Source organism: Lingula anatina, chromosome 6 (assembly GCF_051362555.1).
Source record: "Lingula anatina isolate TDL-2025a chromosome 6, LinAna3.0, whole genome shotgun sequence".
Lineage (NCBI taxonomy): Eukaryota > Metazoa > Brachiopoda > Lingulata > Lingulida > Lingulidae > Lingula > Lingula anatina.
The window spans coordinates 11,149,487-11,172,333 of NC_141772.1; the positions used below are offsets into that span (position 1 = coordinate 11,149,487).

Genomic DNA, 22,847 nt, shown 5'->3' on the forward strand with positions numbered 1-22,847 from the left:
ATGTATCAGGAAATAATCACGCACCATATGGTATAGAAATTACTTCTTTTATTATATAGCACCCATATCTCATCACATTAAATTGAATCATCGGGAACTCCTTATACATGTACATATATAAACTTCATAGATAAACCTATAATAGATTTAATCATCACTACGGTGTGTTATTATCTTGCACCACGTTTTAGCACTATAAACATAATAAACTACGTGGATTTATCGTTTAGGTAACATTCAAAGGGAGTATTCTACCAGAGAGTGAATTATAATAATGTATGTTAATTATTACGATTCAACATTCACACAACAATCAAGTGTATCATCTTATCAAAACGAGTGTGCTATAAAATGTGCCTATGGAATTATCTAGATAACACATAGAAGGTGTAAAATATATTGTCCCATCAGCTTATCAATACAATAGGGCACCACCCAAGTACTGACTTAAGTAAATCACAAGCAGTCACATCGCTAAGTGACAGGAAACAAAGTTTTCTAAAGAATGAGACCTACATGTACTTTGTTTACACCGTTTACGCCATGAAATAGTTTTGCTTTTCGATAAACAAGCCAGACACACAGATTAATTACCCTGATATTGAGTAAGTGTAATCTGTATACATCGCTCTAAACCATGCACATTGAGATGTTCCCTCTCCTCAGTTCATTTTGTTACTAGAGAGCACAGAAATAACCACAACCAATGGCGAATTCATTCAGTTTTAAAATATGTCGAAAACGACATCAAATTGTGTGTCATTAAAAAGGTTTAGCGACAATACATAAATAGAAGGATTCAAACGTGCTTTGGACCGGCATTAATGGGCAACACCCATGTTCATATAAAGTTGATTGCACATTTTAATATACATGTATATACCGCATATATAAGTTGAGTATATCTACGTATGGAGTTAATTGGACAAAATACACCTGTGCCTGCACACATGCTTTACTGAGTAATACCTAAACACTGTAGAAGACATAATAGCCCTTCTTTGGTAAATTTTTGTCAATTGCAACTTTGTTATTTTGTCTTAATTTCTATCAAAGAGTCTTCAACCTGAGGAATCTTGATAATATCAGTGCACGTTTTGACGCCTGAAATTACGTACGTTTTCCTTGAAGGGATCTTCATTTTAAATATCATAATTGCCCCTAGTAAATCACCCGTCAATAGTGTGAAATGAATGACGACTATATACGAAATAAAAAAGGCAACACTTTGCATCAAGTATATGACGACATATTGCAATTAAAATGACATATATTTCACCACGTCAGGGTGAAGGAAACTTTGCCATATGCCCTTAGAGCCAGTGAGAACTGGTCGGAATGGTGGATGATAGTTATGATGACGAAAATATGACAAAATGTGACGAATACAATCAGCGTGGAAGACGTGGTATGCGGGGACTAATCACGCTGAAATGATCTATTGCTGTATGCGGAATTCCTGGCATTTTTCCAGTTTTTTGCGTATCTATTGCGACCAACGTCATTTTCCTCGACACTCGCACGCGGCGCCTGCGACCCAACCGCCGATCCATTGGATATCCTAGAACGCTGCGATGGTCGTCTGCCTGGCTCGGCCATTCCTGGTCCCGCAAACACAAAGTTTCCTTCTTCCTTTGAATTAGGCTGGTCCCACTCAATGGTGGTAAGATCTCGTTTATTATCGCGTGGCTTGGGAGTGCCATCAGGTGCCAAAGCCCCTCCCCCTTTGTAAATGCCCCAAGTCTTTTGGATTTCATGAGATTCGTATTCCAAAGTGTAGCCCATTCCATCTGGATATTCCACGCTAGGTGTACGCATCAAAATATCAGGAGGAACTGATATATTCATATTCATCTCTCCACATTCCATTTCCTTACCGTCTACCAGATCCTTTTTGGCTCTTTCGAGTTCTTCTCTTCGTTTTCTTCGATTTCTAAGAGCAATAATAATGATAACTATGATGATTATGAGTAAAATGAGGAATCCGCCGGCACCTGCAGCGATGATAATAAGAATATCGTTACCAGGATCCTCAGGTTGGACAACCGGATTGTCCGTCGGAACAGGACTTGTCGCATTCAAATTGGGAAGAATAATGGCGGACGCAAGATTGGACATTTCGCTTTTCTTCACTGAATTTAGAGCCTTAACACCAAACACCAGAGTTCTGGTCGAGTACGAGGGTGGGAAAGATACGACCATGGTTTCTATTTTTCCAGATGGTAGAGGATTGAGCAGGTCTCCGTGAGACACCATGTCGGGTGTCACCGCCGTGCAGCTGTCCCAGTCGTCTAGAAACTGCTGGTGGGTGGTTGCGTATCGAACCTCGTACTTCAAGGCTATAAAAATAGTATAAAACAAGTATTTACTAATGGAGAATGAACAATATAGCGCAATATGTCAATTTCAACAGTTAAAGGTTTCCGAATTTCTTGTGTCATCACTATAACAAAACACAAGAAAGCTCATAACTTTATCAAAACCTTCACGTTGTTTTTAAAAATCGTGTTACCAAAACGAAGATCATGATCTGTAGTAGATCAAGTATAGTTGTCAAAATATGTATATCTTGCATCAGTTATGTGAAAATGTTTTATATAATAAAAATTTACGAGAATAGGCATCATTAGTGCAGTTAGGTTTTAAGAATATGTTTTCTAAATCTGGGCAAGTAATTTCCATGGTCTTACTATAGAACCAAGTTATTTTAATTTATGTGACTGTTCCTTTCATGTTTTTTATTGGTGTTAATTGTCTCTCTCCTGAATAATAATAATCAACTCACCTGTGCCCCTGTCCAGTGCCTCCCCAGACGCTGTCCACATTAACACAACGCTATCATTATCATAGGAAGTCTTGCTAACACGGAGGTCCGAAATTCTGAGTGGCGGGTAGACGTCAGACATCTCGACACCAGATGGCAGTGTTACTATGACGAACCCAGCATACACCGCGCGATCAAATTGACCAAGCGGTCGATAGGTAACTGGAAGATTTTCTGGGGCTGAAATTTTAAAAAAGGTAAACTTGCTATATATATTAGACTATATCTTAAAAATGAAAAGATCCGCGCAACAATCTAGTAAGACTTAATTAACGCTCCTGCCTAGCATCTAAACTGGTAGACGTGTTTGTAGAATATTTTGCTATAAAAACAAAATAGAACTTCCCCGCACTTGGACGAGAAACCTGCGCGAAATTTAAAGAAAATCTAGGAAACCTACCTACAAATACAAGTAAAAAATATAAACGTTTATAGAATGAAGAGACCTAAAATCACTGCCTTGCTAGAAAATAACATTGCATACTGAAACATCATAACTTTATAACACTGGTGCATCTTCTTCCAGTGTTCTGATTTTAACAGCTACGTCCTTACCTCCCGCGGCCTCTGCCATGACGGCATTTCTCGTGGGAGGTGAGTGAACTTTCAGCTGGGCAGTGTTGGGGTTGTTGTTGGCAAGCACTCGGACGCGGTAACGGCCAGTGTCAGGTATATCCAGGAAATAACCCGAGTATACACCGTCCCCGGCTGTCACGTCAGCACCTGAAGTGAAATAAAACCGCATTTTTTTCAATTTGAGGATAAAAATGAACATGGCTGAAATATCTTAGGTACATGTACAACAGCACTATTACTGCGCTCTTGGAACAGTTTTATTGTAATACTGGTATGTGGGGCACAAGAATGGAAAATTGCCTAATTCTGTGTCGTTTTTGCCTCTTATATATTTCTTTCTTTTCGACAGAAACAAAGGGGAAAGAGTGTACAACTTCTTTTGAAGATACAGTTTATGCGACCCACTGTGCCTCCCCTCGCCCCATCATTACATATAATGATTGAAATACGACTTACCAAGACCATCGTCGTGTAGCTTAAGAGTAAACGTCTGTAAATACGTGGCGTTATAGTCAGTGTCTACTGTAGCTGTGACATTAGCGTTCACCACCGGTGAGAACTTGCGTCTCAGGTCCGCCAGGATTATGATAGGTGTTGGATCTGGGTCTGAAATAAAATATGTTTCTCTATATGTAATATACACGTAGCATGAAGTAAGTACCATGTTAGGCCTATCTAATAAGGTACAATATCAGAGTCACAGACGCGAGTTTTAATTTGCACGTTTGAATCAATGCAATTATCTTCGATATTTTGTCTTTGAAAATTGTATGTCATTTTATTATTCTAACATACCTGAAAAGTTCACCCTTCCCTCATTCACTTCCCCCGTCAGTTTGATTGGGTCGACGCCATCACGTGCAGTTGACGTCACACGGACATTGATGTCAATTTCATCTATGGTATCGCAATCAACAGTGTATTGCCATCTGCCCGCCTGGAAGATTTTGCTTCTTTTTTATGATCCCATTCAGGGTGACATTTTGCAACTAACGCCAAAGTTTAATAATTCCTTTTTCTGGACCAGTTCGCATATATTTGCAGATTTTAATTATCTATCCAAAAGAGAATAAAAAATTTAAAACTGTCTGTTAAGTTACTAATTATTTCTATATATTATAACAATTATGCGCACTCTTCTTAAAATTCTCCGACTTCTTAGACCACATACCATCGCCAGCCCTTCAATGGGTATGGTAACGAAGCCGTACGTGAGGTTGTAGGCTGTACTGTTGGGTTCGATGATCTCTCCATCTGGTTTCGTCAGTACCACGGACACGTTCACGACCTCGTTGTTCACCACGGGGTTCCAGCTGAAAATAAAATTTGTGTTCACCCCGATGTCTTCGTCAATGTGCACGCTGCCGTTGAACTGCTGCGAGGAAGCCACGGAGATGGCCAAACCTTGGAGCTGGAAGAGTATAAGGGGCGGGAATGCAGCTGTGAAAAGCTGATGTTTATATGATATAATCCATTCATAATATTTTTAGTGTGGTTTTCACTTAAGGGTACTTTTCACTGACGACGGTTCATGTTCCTTGAGCTGTTTTGAATTAATAAGAATTATCAAACAAATTTAGCGACCTTGTTAAGCAAAACAAAAATGAATACAAATACTGATAAATTCGCCCAGACTATTTGCTTTAAAAAAATTCTATTGTTAAGCCTATAATGTGAGGACAGGACCATACGCTCTGATGAACGCTACTAGCGGTTTTAAATGTTTCGTTTGTGAAGGAATAGGGCGAAAATTCCCGTTCCTGACATATTGTAAAACCTTGCCCTAGAGAAAACGGGCTGCACTGACTGGACAAAAGGTAACGTTACGTGTACATGTAAAAGTTCTATTCAATTATAGTAAATAATTATTTGGCATTAAACTCATCACAGTGTCTGACTGACAAATGGAATGTCCTTAAAATTGACAATAGTTATAGAAATGTTCCATTGTCAGTGGCATTTGCGTTACCTGTAAAACTGGTGACTCCTCTCGAGAAGTGACGACATATGTCAGAGACTCCGTCAGTGCAATCACCGGAAGTGCTTCTGAGGCATAAAGGGGCGTGCCTCCAGTGTCTTCCGCTAGGGGGATCATGTGATCTGTGGCCTCTTTCGTGATCAAGACAGTATCAACCGATACCTGGTTCTGAACAATTTCTGGCTGCACCATCTCTATGTCGGGTTCTAAAGTATTGTCTCCGTCACTAAATAGAACCAGAGTAGCACCTGGCACAGTGATATCCTGGGCATTCTCAAGAGCTTTTAGTCCATTGCGTAATCCGGTGCCTAGTGACGTGTAAGGGAAGAGATCCGGTTGGAGCGTGTCCACGACCTGCAAGCGTACTTCGTATGACGTAATTTCCGTCATGGGACACAAAATGTCCGCCTTATAATAGAACCGGACGATACCAACGTAGCTGCCGTCGGAGACCGTGTACAGGATGAAGTCTCGCAACGCTTTGACCATGTTGATCAGACGGTTATTCTAACAAAAAAGAAGGGTTGACAAATAATTTATTTTGATGGTATTTTCAGTAAAAATTCTTCGAAGCAACATGAAACACAGGCTGGCTGTTCTCCAAGGTCAAATTTGTGACAAATTACTCATTTTACGTTCCTCGATAATTTTCTTTAAAATAGTATTTAACCCTCTTACGAAAAAAAAAAAAAAAAAAACAAAAAAAACAGGAAGATCTTTTTAAAATCGACATCTTGATAAGCCGTACCTCCGCCATGCTGTGTGACATGTCCAGTACGAGGACGTATCTTCTTTTGCCTTCCTTGACCACCGTGAAAGAGGGTGTCGTATTCAGTCCCTCCACCTCTGTATCCGTGAGAGGAGGGTTCACACCTAGAAACAAATGAACATTGTATTTTTGATACTCTTGAATGAATGCAATATTTCCGATTCTCATATCGATGTCGCACTTTGGCCATACTGCGGTATTGTAAATATAATGTTCGAAGATACAATATATTTTGAATTTCAGATATAGCAGATATAAAAAATACCGATATTGAAACATAACGCAAGCAAAAAAGAATTAGTGTCAACATAAGAAAATATCACTCTTTTTCACTTGGGGCAGTGATGGCATCGTTTCTTTGTCTAGGAATTTCACAATCGTAAAAATTGCAATGGAACCGTTATAATTAACTTTAATCATTACTTTATTAAAAACCCAACAGTTACCTCCAAACTACGACATAAAGTGGATGAAAATTGCCGTAATAAGGACGGAGAAATGGTTAAAAAAGCTTATTACCGTCTTTGAAGTCTGGATGTTCCCGCATGATCTCCCAAGCACTCTTCATGGAACACAATCGGTTTTGCTTACTTGGTGCCTCGATATTATGAAGATTATTGGGTGACGAGGCGTCGTTATCACAAAATGTGTATATCTGTCGAAAAAAGGTAAAATGTTGTAAAAGATGCAATACCATTTTGCTTTCAAGGCTGTCATATTCACCCTGAATATCAGAGTCGTTATGTCATAATAAATGAACAACTGGGATAATGGTGTGGCTCTCTAATACGTCACATTGAAAACTAAATTTGTGTCCTTCATCTCACCAAAAGACAGACTACTGTAAATATAAACAAATCGTTGCAATCAAGAAATATGTCTTTTAGCGCGATTACACACTTTTTTAATGCTGACAAACTGTTTTCTTGAAGGCACAGTTATTAGTACGTTGTTGCTGTTTTCTGCTGCTTTGAAAACTCAAGATTGATGTTTGTGCAAACCAATCGTGTGCAACGACATGGATCAGCTTGACAATCGCTTGCCATTTATATTAAGCAATATTTCACTTTCACTATTTACAAATCTGTACACAGAATCTTCCCGGGTCCCCACAAACAGACACAAACAGCTATACATCAACAAACACGAATCCTGAACCGAAACTAGGTCTGCGGAAGGAGAACATTCAGATGGACCGTGATATGAATCATTTTGGTTACATGCATGCTGTTATATATACGATGGGTGTCGAGCCGTGTTTCTTATCTTGTACACGCAACAAACCTTACTTATCAGTATGCAGTTACGGCACGCACACGGTTTAATGGCGTTACTGATGTCTATAAAAACCATTCCGAACCCAGAGATAAACTGATGCGCCATTAAATCAAACCTCGACATCAAATTATTGAAGTTGCTGCCAGTCCCCCTTCATACCTCACCACCATTGCTCCACGCCACTTGCCCTATTGGCTTTGATACGTATTTTATGAGGCGTGCATTGGGCTGTCGAGTTTGAGTGGAAATACAACGCTTTTGAGATTAGTTTTCATTTGTTTAATTTTTACCTTTTTGCCGTTTTACTTATTCATTTTTCTATCCTTCTTTATATTCATTTGTATTTATTTATTTATTAATTTATTCATTTCTAAAGGTATCCGTTTATCTCTTTTTCTATACATCCAGTAATTCATTTTTTTTTTTTTTTTTTTGCCTATGTTAAAATAAATGCTTACATTGGATAAAGAATAACGGTCCATAACAGACCCCGTGGCCATTTGACCAGTGTCTGGCGTGGAAAACACACAGTCAGAGAACGGAAGACCAGTGGCGCTGTTTATTTGGCACGGCTGTTGCGATGAAGGTTGAACCGCTTGACCTTTGACCTTGAGTGAGCACCGGACAGCTTCCACATTGCCTTGGTTGTCATGGTAAAATCTAGGATATCCTTCCGCGGTCACTGGGAATTCATCAAATAAACCCCAGCGGAGGTGTCCCCAGTGATGGACTAGAGTTTTTCCTTGAAAAATAGAAAAAATAGAGTTTTAAGAGACCGTAACATACAAGTATGGTACTGCCATTCATTAAAGGCATATACAATGCGTCGTAGACCTTTATGTAACAAATGAATTGCATTTTTCTTGAAATTGCAGTAATTTTACTTTTCTCACCAAAGTTAGCCCTATCCAGAATCGTTCAGAAAGTTGCAATCCATCGAACCGTTTTTTAATTATTAATGAAATTCACCAGTGTCTTCTCCCTTTCTGTTAATCGCAATTTTGTGGATGGTTTTTTATATGGATCATCTTAGTGATTACGAAATTTTTTTTTTAATTTCTAGGAAATTTCCGGGAAAATCAACTGATATAAAATAAAGGCCTAACGCTCATTAAATACCATACTGTTAATCTATGGAAAATATTGGCTTTTTTCCAGATCACATACCTATTGGTCCAAATTTTCTCTCCACCTCCGTCCTTGGCGTTAATAAATAGCCAGTGGTCAGGTGCATATTCTCCCCGTGGTCACCGCACGGTAAGACCTGCTTAACGTACGGATTGTCCCCATATTGCTCGCTCTCGTGGTCAACGATGATGTTGGACGTGGTGAACAGTTCACTGGTCGCATCTCGATCAAAGTTCGTGTACGTCGTCCACGTGCTCGGCACGAGAATTGTGACGTTTTGTATATAGGCACGGTTATTGGTTGACCGGAGGAGATCTCGCGATAATTCTGTGATATATTCCTAGAAACGAGAGAAAGAAAACATTTAGATTATCTATTGTCATGAGGGGAACAATACTTTGGAATATCAGTTTACAGCCAATCAGAAATACGCCTCTCTAGGCCCTCTTCTTGTTGGCGCTGCATGGTTATTGATAGTTTCAGGATATAGTAAACTAAGTATAACTTTATCGTGAATCAGTAAAACCGCTCCTTTTCAAAACATTGTAATAGACAATGAAGTAAGGCCTTGGTATCTTTTACGGACATTTACTACAGGTGTTGAGTGACGCGCTGTACTTTTCCCAAAAAAATATGGTACCTCCCACGCAACTTTCCCAAGAGGACTGAAATAAACAAACTCGCATTCCGTCATAGATCCTATGATGGATCGGAAGAATTGACCGATGAAAAAGAGAACATATTAAAGGAGCTTGGGAAATGACAGGTAAATCTATCAGGTCGCAGTGAAAGGTATTGTGCAGGTAAATGGAGGCGAGAGGCTCAGTGCATTGTGGCGTCGTAAACAGGGAAGGCGTCAACACTCATAAGAAAAAGTACCAAGTTAAAGGTTCGAGACTCCGTCGGTTTCGTGATGGTGCATTAATCACGCGGCAAGGTCGTCTCTTTATTAAATCAAATGTGTCAGGTAAACAATTTTTCAATCCCCCCATTTTCTGGAAAAAAACCATCGCAAAACCACACGTAATTATACTTTATATCACCAGAGATGTCAGTCATCAATAAGATTACTTGTACGCATCGTATCTTTAACAATATATTAAAAAAGACATTCAATCTAGTCGATTTCAGGACTGACACACATTCACTCATATCGTTTATCTAAAAAGTGATACCTGACTCATGCAGGGTAGGCATGTAGGTCTATACAATAAACAACAAGCACAACTCGGAACCATTTTTTTTTTTTTTTTTTTTTTGTGATTCAGAAAAAATAATGCTGTACCATTCTAATAACTCCGTTTTCTTCATTTTAGTGTATAGAGATGCGGAGGCGTAAATACAATACTTTCCATTTCGTTGAGGAAGACATTAAGGGTGCTTTCCCAGAGATTTAGATCGATCTAAAGATTAAGTTTTAGATCGACCTAACTCCCTGGGGGTTCACGCTAAATTGCAGTTAGCCGAGCGTGCACCATAGTTAATTACCCCCTTACAGCTTTTAGTAGGCGGGACAGACGCTTAAGCCGGCCAAGCTGACAGTAATCTAGTGAGATTCCTCACAGGGATAGATCGATGTAAAAATCTATGGAAATGGGGTGTAAGTGTGATGATGAAAAATACAGTAACCATTACAAGACAATTGATATTTTAGGAAACCACTGGCTTCAGTTTCTTTTAATCTTTCGATTGTACTCTTTTATCATCACTGTTCATTTAAAAAAAAATATTGTTGGTATCGTTGTTAGCTATACTAAAACAAAGTCAATCTCTTGCGCGTTTTGGCAAATATAAATATGTATGCTGATGCTTTTACAGCACGCCGGTAGAGGGAGCAACAAAAGATTGAAACAGGTACAAATAGTGCCCTTATTGACAGTTCCGTCCAAGTCTCATTTTTTAACAAAGACTAAAATTGATCCAACCACCCTCACACAAGCCATCTGAGGCCATCGTATCCTCTACCAATTCATGACAGTATTCTCTGCTGGAGAAAAGTGCACATAATTAACCTGTGGTCCTGGTAGAGGGTAAGGTCATAATGGTGGCGGTATGATAGATCCCCTATATTGCCGTCTGATAATGGTATCGGTAGGGGTGACCGCAAGAAGAGGACTCAAGAAACTTTTGTGTCAAAAGGAACTTCTGATCTCTCGTCTCTTTCTCCCAGTTTTTAACCCGAGTTCAATATGGTTCGTGAAAGACCACCAGGACGAACAAAATCTCAATATATCATGACGCTATTCAATTATTTTTTAATGTACTTCAAATACCGTTTGACAACCGATACTCAACATTGTGCAAGGGCATCTCTCTCTCTCTCTCTCTCTCTCTCTCTCGTTCCACCTCTCTGTCTCGTTCCATCTATACCTCATAAAATTCGCATCACAGCACCGCACTGTTTTCAACATATCAACACATGTCATAACTTACACATAGCTTTTTTACTAATATAAATATATTTTTGCACGAACATGAAATATTCGTGTCTTCCACTCACACCTAATAAAAAGCCCATGGAGCTCGTCATTACAACCTCACTATTCAAAAAACATATCAAACATGCCATCAGAAATGCGCCTTTAAGGTAAAGCATTATCCCTGTGTACAGTGTGTGTTACAAACTTTCCTTTCATAAACAAAAGGCTCCTGTTTACAATTCATCCCACGAAGGAAAAAGTCACAACCGCTTTCTATTCAGAACCCCGTCCCGTTGAAATATACGTCTTTCATGGCTACACTATTCCTTTATGAGGATTCTTTCTTAACCTCGTACCAAACCCGCATGCCTACAATGTCAATTTTACCCAGGGACATCGTGGGAACAAATATCAAAACACTGTTAAAACCGCTCATGTGTTGCGGTACCTTGTGATCATAATGCACGTAGTGTTAAGGCGCAGTGGTGTAGTAGAACTTTGTGAATTTTTCGTGTCAGGTTCACGTCAGGTTTATCTAAAATTAGTGACGTCATCATGCAGGATTCAAATAGGCACAAGGCAGGTTTCTGCGAGCTCTGGTCACCGGTTGAAGTGAATTATATCCATTACTTCCGCGATGACGTCGTGCCTTAAAAACTAGCTCAGTGAAACGCTACGAAATGACCGTCTTCCAAAGCCAATTTGAATCAAACCAAGGAGGTATAGGGCTTCCTTGATCAAACAAAGCCCGCATATTTGAACTAGAGTTTAATTTTAGCATTACTTCTACTAATAGGGTTTATGCATTGCATTACATAATACAGCAGACAGTGTCAAGTACAGTCTCTCAGTGAGCTCCAGTAATACCGGGGTAATGCCCCCAAAGTGTCCCCAGATTTCACGTAATACCCACATATGTAGCTGTCTGTATTTGAGGAACAATGTAAAACCCGGTGCAGGTTATTTAATATATACATACCAGGTATTTGCAATATACTCGATGACCCTTACAGTCGACTGCAGGGGTTCGATGGACCCGTACAATAATTGGTAACGTGCTTTGTTACTGTTGCGTAATATCAAGCAATGATTTTGTGAGTGGGCATCAGAAAATGTACCACCCCTGGACGCATAAACTGGCCGCTGACACGTACATAAAGTTCAAACATACACACACACATACACACACACCAAGAGCAAGACGCTTTTGGATAAAATTTTACGAAGAATTCTGCTGGCAATGAATATAAATCACGCTCGAATGCTGTCTGTCTGACCAATTACAAATACCTAGCAAGGACACCTTAATATTCAGAGACCTTACTCTCTAACATAATTCCACGCAAATCACACTCTTACACTACATCTATATCGATTGGTATACATTTAAGGACCACTATTCAGTGGTCAAGAGTCTAGATCTGTGACAATACTTAGCATAGCTGCTAGATGTGGACATGTCCTTTCTGTAGACTTCCAGACCTAATATTTTACTCGCAGCAGGCGCGAGACTTAAACCTATTTGATTTCACATTTAATACGTCGCATAGGTACTGGGTACATGTAGACAATGTCATAAAGTTTAGACATGCCTTGTCAAGGGTCGGGAAGAGTACAGTTTGTCGACTTTTGGTCTTAGTTAGCCCTGTGCTCTGACTGGTATTTATATATGACTGTAAGTGGCAGAAATGATGTCAATCGAAAGATAATATCTGCCCTCTGGCATTTTTGAAAGCCGTCGATTGTCGGCACACAGGATTTATTTTACTATATGTCGAGTGAGACGGCAAATTAACTCTTTACAGAAAAAATGAGACCTTGGTTGATTGATTTTATTCCGTTTTGGTGACAATATCGATGGCCTTTCGATCCTTGATTAAGTAAATCCTATCAATTAATAAAAGTCTAATCGATTTACAATTTTTCAGATTTACACCATCGTTGCACATTGCCTGAAATATAAATCAATAATGAACTGAATTATAGCTTGCTATCTTGATTTCCGTAAACTAGAGACCGCTAGGTAAAACCCCCACTAAAAAGGGCATGACACTTTCCTCCATTTCAACAGGGAAGTTAAAATACCATTTAATGTCTTTGTAAAAAAACTGAATAGCATTTACTGTTAAAGGCCCTTGTTTTTTTCTGGCAAATGAATTATCAGTAGCAAAATATTCAGTAAGCTCCGTTACAATTTTTATTGGCCTAGGTTGGACTTATTGGCATAACATTCAATTTTGTCGGAAGATTTTTGGGTGTATTGGCTTTAGTTATATATAGTTACTTGTACATGTTGGTATCTTTGCAGCAGAAAACGTTTTAACGACAAACATTACAAATTACGTGTGCCACAGGTGTGTGTTTGTTTAAAATACAATATATTTTTCTTGAATAAATATTTCAAAAAATAATCGACTCTGACTAACAAATAAAATGCATAATATCACGCAAAACGACAACAACAAAAACAAAAATACAACGACGCTTTCAATGATTACCTCCCTCAAATTATCGATGACCTGCATGTCAAAAGGTCATAAAAAAGAGGCGTTGTTTTCATTACAAAAGAAAACAGATCTTGCAGTTACGATTATTAAGTGAGTCAACATTCCTTTTACATTTATTATTTTGCGTTTCAATACTTCCTGGGTTCGTCATGAGATAAAAATGCTCTGTAAAGTCAGGTACCTGAAAGAATCGACATTAAGCCTTGAGGGGTGCTGTTTCTTTTCACTCAGGGAGAAGTATTTTTCCTTTATTACTTCCTAATACTAAATTTTATTATCTCGATACGTAACGTGCTTTTTCAATGGCGCCGCCAAGTCAAGAAACACACCATAAACACTTCCCCAGTGACGTTTTTCACTAAACCTTACAGCTTCCCTGTATTTGAGTAAATATTTCACTGTGGATATGGTCCTTTCGCATTTGATTTTTATCTCATAATGCCTCTGTTACGAATAACTTATTTTACCGTGGAAAGAGATACTCCAATAATACTAGGCATTATTTTGGTGTTATTCACACAAAACTCTGATAGTATGGGATCGACGCCTCCGGACACATCTACACAATGATATCACGGAGCTTTAAATTTGCTTTGATTTTCGCCGACGTCGACAAGTACTGGGACATCAGATTTACTGAAAAACTACTGGTGAAGTGTGAGAAAAACACGCACTTAAAATATTACATATGTTATGATCATGTTTTATTTACTGTATGAGAGAGATTAAAGCTTTGCATTCGTTTTTGTTGAATTATTCACCGTTTTTGCCAGGAACACCACCAAACCGTGTAAAATGGTGGTTTTCCTGAATTTGAAATAATGATGACCTGTATTACAAACATAAATGAGAACAAATTCACGACTTAAAACCTGAAACGAATAAATCATGTCTCGGGCTATTATATATTACAGACTGGTTATAACAACTGAAATAATTTTACCCTTCGAAAAGACTGAGAGAAATAGTGCCTAATAATGCAATAGTTCACTCTTTAACGTATAGAAAAGGTATAATTTCAACGCTCATGTTGAGGTTCTCAACGCCACGCATCGATGCGCACCCAGTTTAACAAAAGAAGAATGCCTTTTTTAACTTTTAAGACTATCATTTGTAACAATTAGAGACAATCTTGCCCTAAACAGGACAACAATAATACCAGAATCACTCCTTTACAACAATACCTGTATACATTTCACCGGCGGGGACCCTTTAACCCGACAAAAAAGATATCAAATTAAGTCAAGAGATAGGGTGTTATTTTGAACGCTAAGAAATCCTTGCTGAACAAAGCTTTAAGGACGTTTTTTCTTGGTTCCTTAAACAGGGATAAAAGCCATGGCAAGGCGTCCCTGTCTCTAGACAGTGAATCAGTTCTAAGGATAAAGTAGAGCTTTAAAATAGAACCTTATACAAGGATATGATAGGCGTTATTAAGGTTAAGGTTGGTGTTGGCTATTTCACTTTTATATATGTAGTTCCTAGAAAAATAAAACGTTCTTCGAATAAAAAGATCCAAGTACACTGAATGCTAAAAAAATTGCCTTGTAACTTTCCCAACAATTTTCATCCAGTGTAATAATTTGAGCACCGTATTTGACTGACAGCGATTGTGCAGGAAGTGCACTTGGAAAAACTTAATGTTGGTTTACCGTCTGGTATCTGATAATATTTGAACGAACGTCTATCTTGTCATGACATTTACTTAGTCTGCCATTTGTTCTGTGAAGTATAGGCTATTTGAAGTCTACATAAAAATATATTTCAGTTTTCTTTGTGCTAACAAACCAAGGACGTATATTCAATATACGTCCTTGTAACAAACCCAGTACAATTCTTCTGACGTACATGTAATATGAGGTAGAGTTTCAACTGAGATCCCAGTTTCTACGAACGAACGCATCTGTTGAGAAATCGCCCTAAGTGCTCTATAAAAACTGGTTGGACTTTTGTCGCACTGTTCACTTACCCCTGTACGACAACAATTAAGTAATCGTGGTCTTTAAAAGCATTTTGTCGTTCTCATGTCGTCAGGTGACACATTAAACCTTCATGCAACCAATCATTAAGAACACGAAGACTGATATTTGCTGTAAGGGGAATCAATCACAGAAATACGCCACTTGGAATTTGAAATAAATCTTTCATATGATAGCATTTAAATCAGTGCATCATGCGACTTGCAGACATTACTAAACCATTGATTTAGTATAGTGATTCAGATTGGCATTTCCTGGTCTAGGTTAAGGTTTTGTTTCTTTTCTCTTTTTATATCGTATAATCTAGGCCCTAGGTTCTTTTAAATTTCTTTTGTTAACTCGCTGTGTTTTGAAAATGTACATACTGTACTGCAGTCAAAGGGGTAACCCGCAAAGCAATGTATTTACGAATCTATAAAATGGCACAGAAGATGAGCAGAGGACAAAGACATCTGTTTATAGTTGCCACAAGGCATATATCAGTCACACAAAATACTTGAGATCAAATAATTCGTCTGTTCATCACGAAAACTTGGCTTCGCATAGTGCTTTTGTTTGTGTCAAGCGTTTGCCCTACGCTTTTATTCGTGTCATTTGTACATGTGTTGAATTAGATCACCATACATCTATGTTAGTGTTCTGCAGGAGTCTGTAATTTAGAAAATACCTGTTTCCTGACACATTAGCCTTACAGTTGTACATCTACATGTGATATGACACTACCCGATAGCTTAATCTAAGATCTAATATACCATTTATTAGATCTTAGGCTTAATAGACTAATTTGCGTTGCCGGAGGATTTTCCGTTACAACCTCTAATATTGGGGTGATATCATAGAAACTTTTGTTTCACATCCCATACGTTTAACGTCAATGACGGATCCACCTAAAGGACTGCTCTTCCTCAGGGGCATTCATGAAAATTACTAAATTATATAAACTCTAATGTGAGTGTGTAAGAGGAAGAGAGGGAAGGAATGGAGAGGCGAGCGTCGCTTTACGCTGCGGTGTCATTTCCATCTCAGCATCATTTTCATGTTTTTCAAGGATTTTTTTAAAATCGTTGTTGATAACAATTCATTTTCTCAAAGGTAGCACTATTTAGTCATTTTAAAAGTATACAAATATCAAGTATACTGCAGTGTAGCATGGATGGAATGGCATCACAATCACCAATAATGACAATAAAAATGTGAAACCTGAAAATCGTATAACTTTACTCTTTCATAAGATTGGACCTAAAATATGTTTACTACGATCCGAGCGTCTACTCGAAATAAAAGTGTGTATAAAAAGGATCTTCTAATATAGTCTACCACTAACCATGTATTCAATATGTGCCTGAGGGGGTGGGTGTGACGTCAGATACAGGTGCACGAGGCCACATATTTAAGTAGTCATTACTCACACTTAGGAATGCGAGGGCAAGGCGACGCCGTACCACTGGGGATAGGAGTACAGCAGAGAACGCTACCTTCTCTATTAAAAGCATATTATGATGAAGTGAAACGATAAGATAAAAACGGCAATGCCATACATTGTTCGGCGTGTCTTGTTGGGTCAGGAGATCAATTGTTGGCGTTTATCGGGTGTAATTTGGACACCACTCCCCGTCATTACATTAACCGCGCGTCCGCCCGGTTAGCGGCTAAATTTATTAGAGCATTTCCAAGTTTGACTGAAATTCACCGTGTCTATTTCAGTCTTATACGCTGATTTAGTAATGAAGTTTTCTTACCCCGTCAACGGATTTTGTTAACACACAAGTTTTAAAAACACCGGGAAGAGTATGTATTGTAATAGTCTGGTCAAGGGGTCATATCACGACAATAAAACCAACGGTCGTATTTGGACAAGCGTTTCCTTTTATACTTGAGCCCAAAATTATTTGTATTCCTATTTTGACCAGCAATGGTCATTCAAAATAAATACGAATGTAATACGTAAAACATTTTGGGTACGTCAAAATATTTGACGGGCTGTGACATTATGTATGTCATAATGCAGAGCCTGTCCGGCACATTAAGCAGTGCACAATGGGATTTCGGTGGGTGGTTAAATGTTTTGTCTGGCCAAATCATAATGGTCATTTCGAGTATCAAATATACTGCAAATGTGCGCTACAGGATGCCTGCACAATGTGTCTGGGTTGTTAAATGAAGGTATGACGAGAAATGACAATAATGATAGAAATAAGAGAAATGACAGATACCACAAGCATTATCGTATTACTACAGTGTAGGCGGGTTGAGGTGTATAAAAGAATGCTGCAAAAATCTACATTTGTGACCACATTATAAAACGCATTTTACCAAAACAGGGTGAACAATTTTATAATCTACAAAGTTCCCAGAAATTTAACATGCCAAACCTTAGAACTGCGAGATCCTCAAAATCTTTCATTCCCAGGGTGATTCCATCTTTAAAGAAAATTTATGATTTTAGGAGCTGCATTGATAAATTTCAATTTTATCTTGTTCTTGAAAATGATTTTAAAAAAAATATTTGATGCCCTTATACTGTTATAATTTTAGTATTATAAATGTACTGGTATCATCCAAATTCAAATTGTACAATTGAATATTATCGTTTTATTACAAGGGGTTTTTGTTTCTGTACTGAGTGCAGTATACTGTATATAGGCAATTGTGAGGATACTTGGACTAGCTTTAAAGTCTCTCCTGGTACTTTATGCACGAAGAGGGACAATGTACTTGTTCTCTATCAGGTGGGCGATGACGTCATTGGTGTAATTCTGTGCAAAAATTCTCGCTGCGCATAATTAACTACGGTAATATTTGTGAATATGTAGTGGAAAATACTCTTTCTGTGGCCTTGGTAAAGGGTATACGGGTAAATGTAGCTGGGCAAACCCAGGGAAACACTTTAGGTTTTAAATTAAGGCCAAACAAGGAAAACGTGACACGCTGATACAGAGTGAAAGATATCCTACAAACGTGATACAAACGTCTTAATTTCAAGTGTCGTACATACGGGCTTATATTTCTATTACTGGTATGCCAAACCTCTGTGTATGCTCTACTGCGTTTATATTCACCCCACAGTACTGGAATTGAATGGATTCACAAAATGGCAATAATGTTTACATTTATGCCACCGATATAGAACTGCCATTATAGTAACGTGTGTATTTCTCTTGCACCATTGCCCTCAAGTGTTATCTAGATCTCGCAACTCTGTAACGAATGTAATAATTACACGAGAAATATTATGATTATTCAATTGTTGTCTTGCAGGTGATCCAAATTTAAACAGAAACCGTCTGTGGGCGGAATACGAAAAGGAGAAAATAGGTGAATTTATTGAACTGAGAGGCGACCATTCTTCTCAATCAAGACATTCTGTGGCACAAAGGAGGTTTTCATTGTGTTATTCTTTCTTTCTGGGAGAAGAATAGATTTGCCGGTTAAGGTGATAGGTTGAGGTCAAATTTGAACAAGGTACGGTTACAGCCACAGTATAGGCTTATACATGTATAACTGGGCTATAGAGGGAAAGACCCCAATGAGGACCCAGACCAGTGGTATTTTTCTTCGTGCCTGTATTTCCCCCATTGTGCATTACACTGGTACACTTCTCTTACGTTATACCCACCCTCTACCAGGGCCACAGATTGACTTTTCACAGAATATTCACAGATATGCCTTTAGATAAATAGACGGTCATTGGTTTTCCCCATTTTTCCCTATATAATCTGCCACCCTGGTAAAGGGTACGTTATACCAACATTTCTGTCATTAATGGGTGTGAAGAAAGTTCACCAGACCACCCCAGTCGTGTGGTGGAAATTCGAGGGCCAGTGTTTTTATTTCTTCTTTTTTGTCTGTCAGGATTTGTGGTCTGAGAGTGGACAGCCGATAGCTCGAGAGATAGAAAGCGGAGTGGCCAAGTCCCACTTCCTAACCCTCCCACACCCGTGTCTCTGAAAGCGGTCATCTTCTTCTTTTCTTAATGCCTTTCATGTGGTACTATCGAACTTTTGTTCGAAAAGGGCTTTTCTTGAACTCATCCCTCAAATTTGTTTGTGGGCACATGTTTTATTATTATCATTACTATTATTATTATTATTATAGTATAAATTCCGAAAACCTATCACGGTGAGTCGTCGATGGAATGACGTGTGGGCTTGCATTCGATACACACTTTATAAAGAAAACATTGTTAACGTCGCGTGCTTTTTATCACGTTTACTACACATAAAACCATGTCCAATCTGGTCTTGTTGTTGAACTATTGACAATAATCTTTCTTGTGTAAATAAATCTTTACTTCAAAAATGACCATTTCTTCATGTCAGGATGAAATCGCTGACCAGGGCAAATCTTTTCCCAAATCAATTAAACCAATAGAAATTCCAATACGGGAGAAGGCGGAAGCTTTCTGATAAGGAACAACTAACAACAGGGTGTTGCAGTGTTTACTTTTCGCAGTCAGAAAATAATTCAATTTTGATTGATAAAAGTGGCCCACGATTTTTAGGATCAAGCCGTTAAAACCGTCATGCGTATCAATTCACATTATATTTAATTTTCAAAGCGGTCCTTGCTTTAGTTATGGATTTTACATACATGTCAGGGTATTTTTGAATTGCGTTTTCAAGTTTTAAAATACTGGATTATAAAATCTCACTCAGCCAAAAACAACATTTGTGTGAATGTGTGTGCGAGAGAGAGAGAGAGAGAGAGAGAGAGAGTAGAGTAGAGTAGATGCTTGTGCACATACACATATCATAAATGCCTGAGAATATATATATATATATATATATATATATATATATATATATATATATATATATATATATATATATATATGTTTTTCAACGTCCTCTACAGGGAAGATGATGGGGTAAGAAGATGGGGGAGGGGGGGTCTTTCCTTCCGCCTCTATCAACCCGAAGCCTGTAATAAACCGTAAACGTTCGTCCCACCATCACTATTAAAGACATTATAATCACCCATGTTGTACGGTGTTATATGGAGCCTAGGGAAATGTGTGGTTATCAGGGGGGGCATCACCCCAAGGGCCTGGCCCCGCCCACTTCACACTCAACACATAGACAGATAGCTGGTACCTTTGTGGTGGACCTCGAGATTTAGCATGTGATAGTTCCCATTTCCTTTCCCTGTATAATAATCTGCAGTTATTTGTATTGTACGTATTTGAAACTATGCATTCCCGTGTTTTCAGGTGCCATAACGTGAGATTGCTGATAACATCACGAACGATATATCATCGTAGCTGGCGGAATATTTTGTCAACAACCCATTTTTGTAGTATGGGATACCTATACCAAATATTTGCGTGTACTTCACATAGGAAATTCTCAGAGTCGAAAAGATGATGCGAATAATTAATACTGAATATCCGGGTTTTATCTCTCGTCTCTAACAGTGACCCTTCTGCTTCGTTATTTGCAAATATGGTATATGGCACATGTACGTAGATCTTTCGTGATTCGAACAAGTTACCACGTACGTTGCTACTACTGAAGTTGTTGTTTAAAAGGGCTTACAGATCAAGCAAACTTAAAAAAAGATCTCACATTTTATTTGTGTTACTTTTTCGCTTTTTTTTCTTTTATCACAGGGAATAAAAAACACGCCTGGGCAGGAGGTCACAGCCACTTTGTAAAAACTACCATTGGCACTCTGCTTGTACACGAAATCTGTGGCCAGTTAAAAGTAATAGCCGTTAATTTGACCAAAGGCAATCAGCTGATCGATGTTATTGGTATTGGAATGGCCACATTGGCTCGAATGTTTTATTCAGATAGCCAAGAATGGGTTCAGCCACCATCTTATTGTAGGTCGTCCATTTTAATGGCAAAGCAATACTTATGCCCTTAGGGTAAGATATTATTGTCAGATAAATACGGTAGACTGTGACTTGATGCATATTTTGAAAATTTTATCTAGTCACATCAAAAATGGAAACGTTATTAACTGATTCTCAATTGTTGCTATTAGGGTGTATCCCTTAGATATTAAAAATCACATGTGTATACTCAGTACAAGGACTAGGGTGTGGTATATAGGGAATACCTGTTCTGTCAACTGAGTGGATCTTACCTTAATCTTGTTGACAATCTCTGGATTCTCCGTCACATCTCTGTGTATTCCCACCACGAGGCCTTTGTAACCGTTATTAACCAACGTCACTTTGCTCTTTCTAGCGTCCGCGGCGAGAAACGCCGTGGTAAGTAACAAGAAAATCATAGTCACACGTGTACTGGTAGATATCCGCCTTGTCGTAGTCCCCCTCCAAGACATTGTTGTGACTTTCCCTCTCTTTATACAGTTTATACAGTGTGTCCACATTGTCCGTGTTTGTACACACTCCCGATCAATACATCCGTCGGGACCCTTCAGTCCAAGGCGACTGTCGCCTTAATCACGTCTCACTTCAGTATGGGTAACAGGTTAACGCTAGAACGTAACGTATTCACTCTCGCCCCACCTCTCCCTTGCAGCTATTTTACATGTACACCGATTTTATGTTAAAGTGTCGGATTCGCTAGGCTGACTGAACCATACGGGCGTTCTCGCACAGTACTTATTTCTGTCAGTTTAAGTGGGCTATTCTCTAACCTGTCAGTCAAGCGTTCATAAGCCAATCTGCCCACTTGGTGTTTCATTCCGCTGCCGTGACTCGCTAAGGATCATTGTCGTAAATCTCAATTGATTGTTTTACGCCGCTAGAGGGCGTTTGAGAAAAGTAACGTTTCACGTCTCGTGAATAAGCACGGAGTTAAAATTTAGGGGAAAAGGGGTCATTTTTGAAGCAAAGGATTTAAGAAAGTGAAAGGAGTTTGTCAAACTACATGTAACAAGCATATGAGTAAAATCACAATGCAAAACCTAGGCCAAATCAATTTCAATTGATTTTGTTAGGAAATGTGCATATTTGTATAGTTCTTTTATTTACACTTTGAGAAATTTTAACATACCAAAACAATAATAACGCTGTATTCATAATTATTTGATATGCTTTGCAAAAGAGCTGCCACACCCTCTATCAAACAAAGGCCTTTGCAAATGGCACCTACAACTTGAATTGATATTCAAACTGAATTACGCAAAAAGTCTTTTGGCCATTTCATTTACAGTATAACATCAAAATGACCATGCTCCCAAAAGAAAATAACCAATGAAAATGTCGATATGCACAGCCAACTAAACAATTGTATGGCCTAGACATTTCTGTGTAGGGTGGATGTATGTTGTTTCATTCAGCCAGTCAGCTCTAGAATACAAACAAGAAATAACCCCCAATAAATAGGCCTATACAAATTTCACAGGAGTTCGACTTCGGCGTGACGTGAATTACAAAAAAATACTTGGACTTTCTGTTATAGCATAAAGCAATG

The 22,847-nt window shown here is 38.5% G+C and overlaps 1 protein-coding gene across 1 annotated transcript; it reads right to left on the reverse strand.

Moving 5' to 3' along the window:
- Positions 1-28: 28 nt before the first annotated feature.
- On the reverse strand, positions 29-22,144 carry LOC106155242 (calcium-activated chloride channel regulator 1). The gene is made up of 12 exons (XM_013529979.3): positions 21,550-22,144; positions 8,593-8,893; positions 7,884-8,167; positions 6,667-6,802; positions 6,127-6,251; positions 5,370-5,885; positions 4,572-4,811; positions 4,196-4,337; positions 3,857-4,006; positions 3,380-3,547; positions 2,786-3,004; positions 29-2,339 (listed from the first exon to the last, which is right to left on the reverse strand). Exons 1-12 carry the CDS (start codon positions 21,796-21,798, stop codon positions 1,420-1,422), a joined length of 3,450 nt encoding a protein of 1,149 aa, XP_013385433.2. The 5' UTR covers positions 21,799-22,144; the 3' UTR covers positions 29-1,419.
- Between the last annotated feature and the right edge of the window lie 703 nt (positions 22,145-22,847).

Bases quoted from the DNA above. Each gene is read 5' to 3' on its own strand.
- LOC106155242 (XM_013529979.3), bottom strand. From the start codon at position 21,798: ATGTGGACACACTGTATAAACTGTATAAAGAGAGGGAAAGTCACAACA. The intron at 8,168-8,592 runs GTATGTGATCTG...CTATTTTTCAAG, and splicing joins GAGAAAATTTGGACCAATAG to GAAAAACTCTAGTCCATCAC. The intron at 3,005-3,379 runs GTAAGGACGTAG...TTAAAATTTCAG, and splicing joins CATGGCAGAGGCCGCGGGAG to CCCCAGAAAATCTTCCAGTT.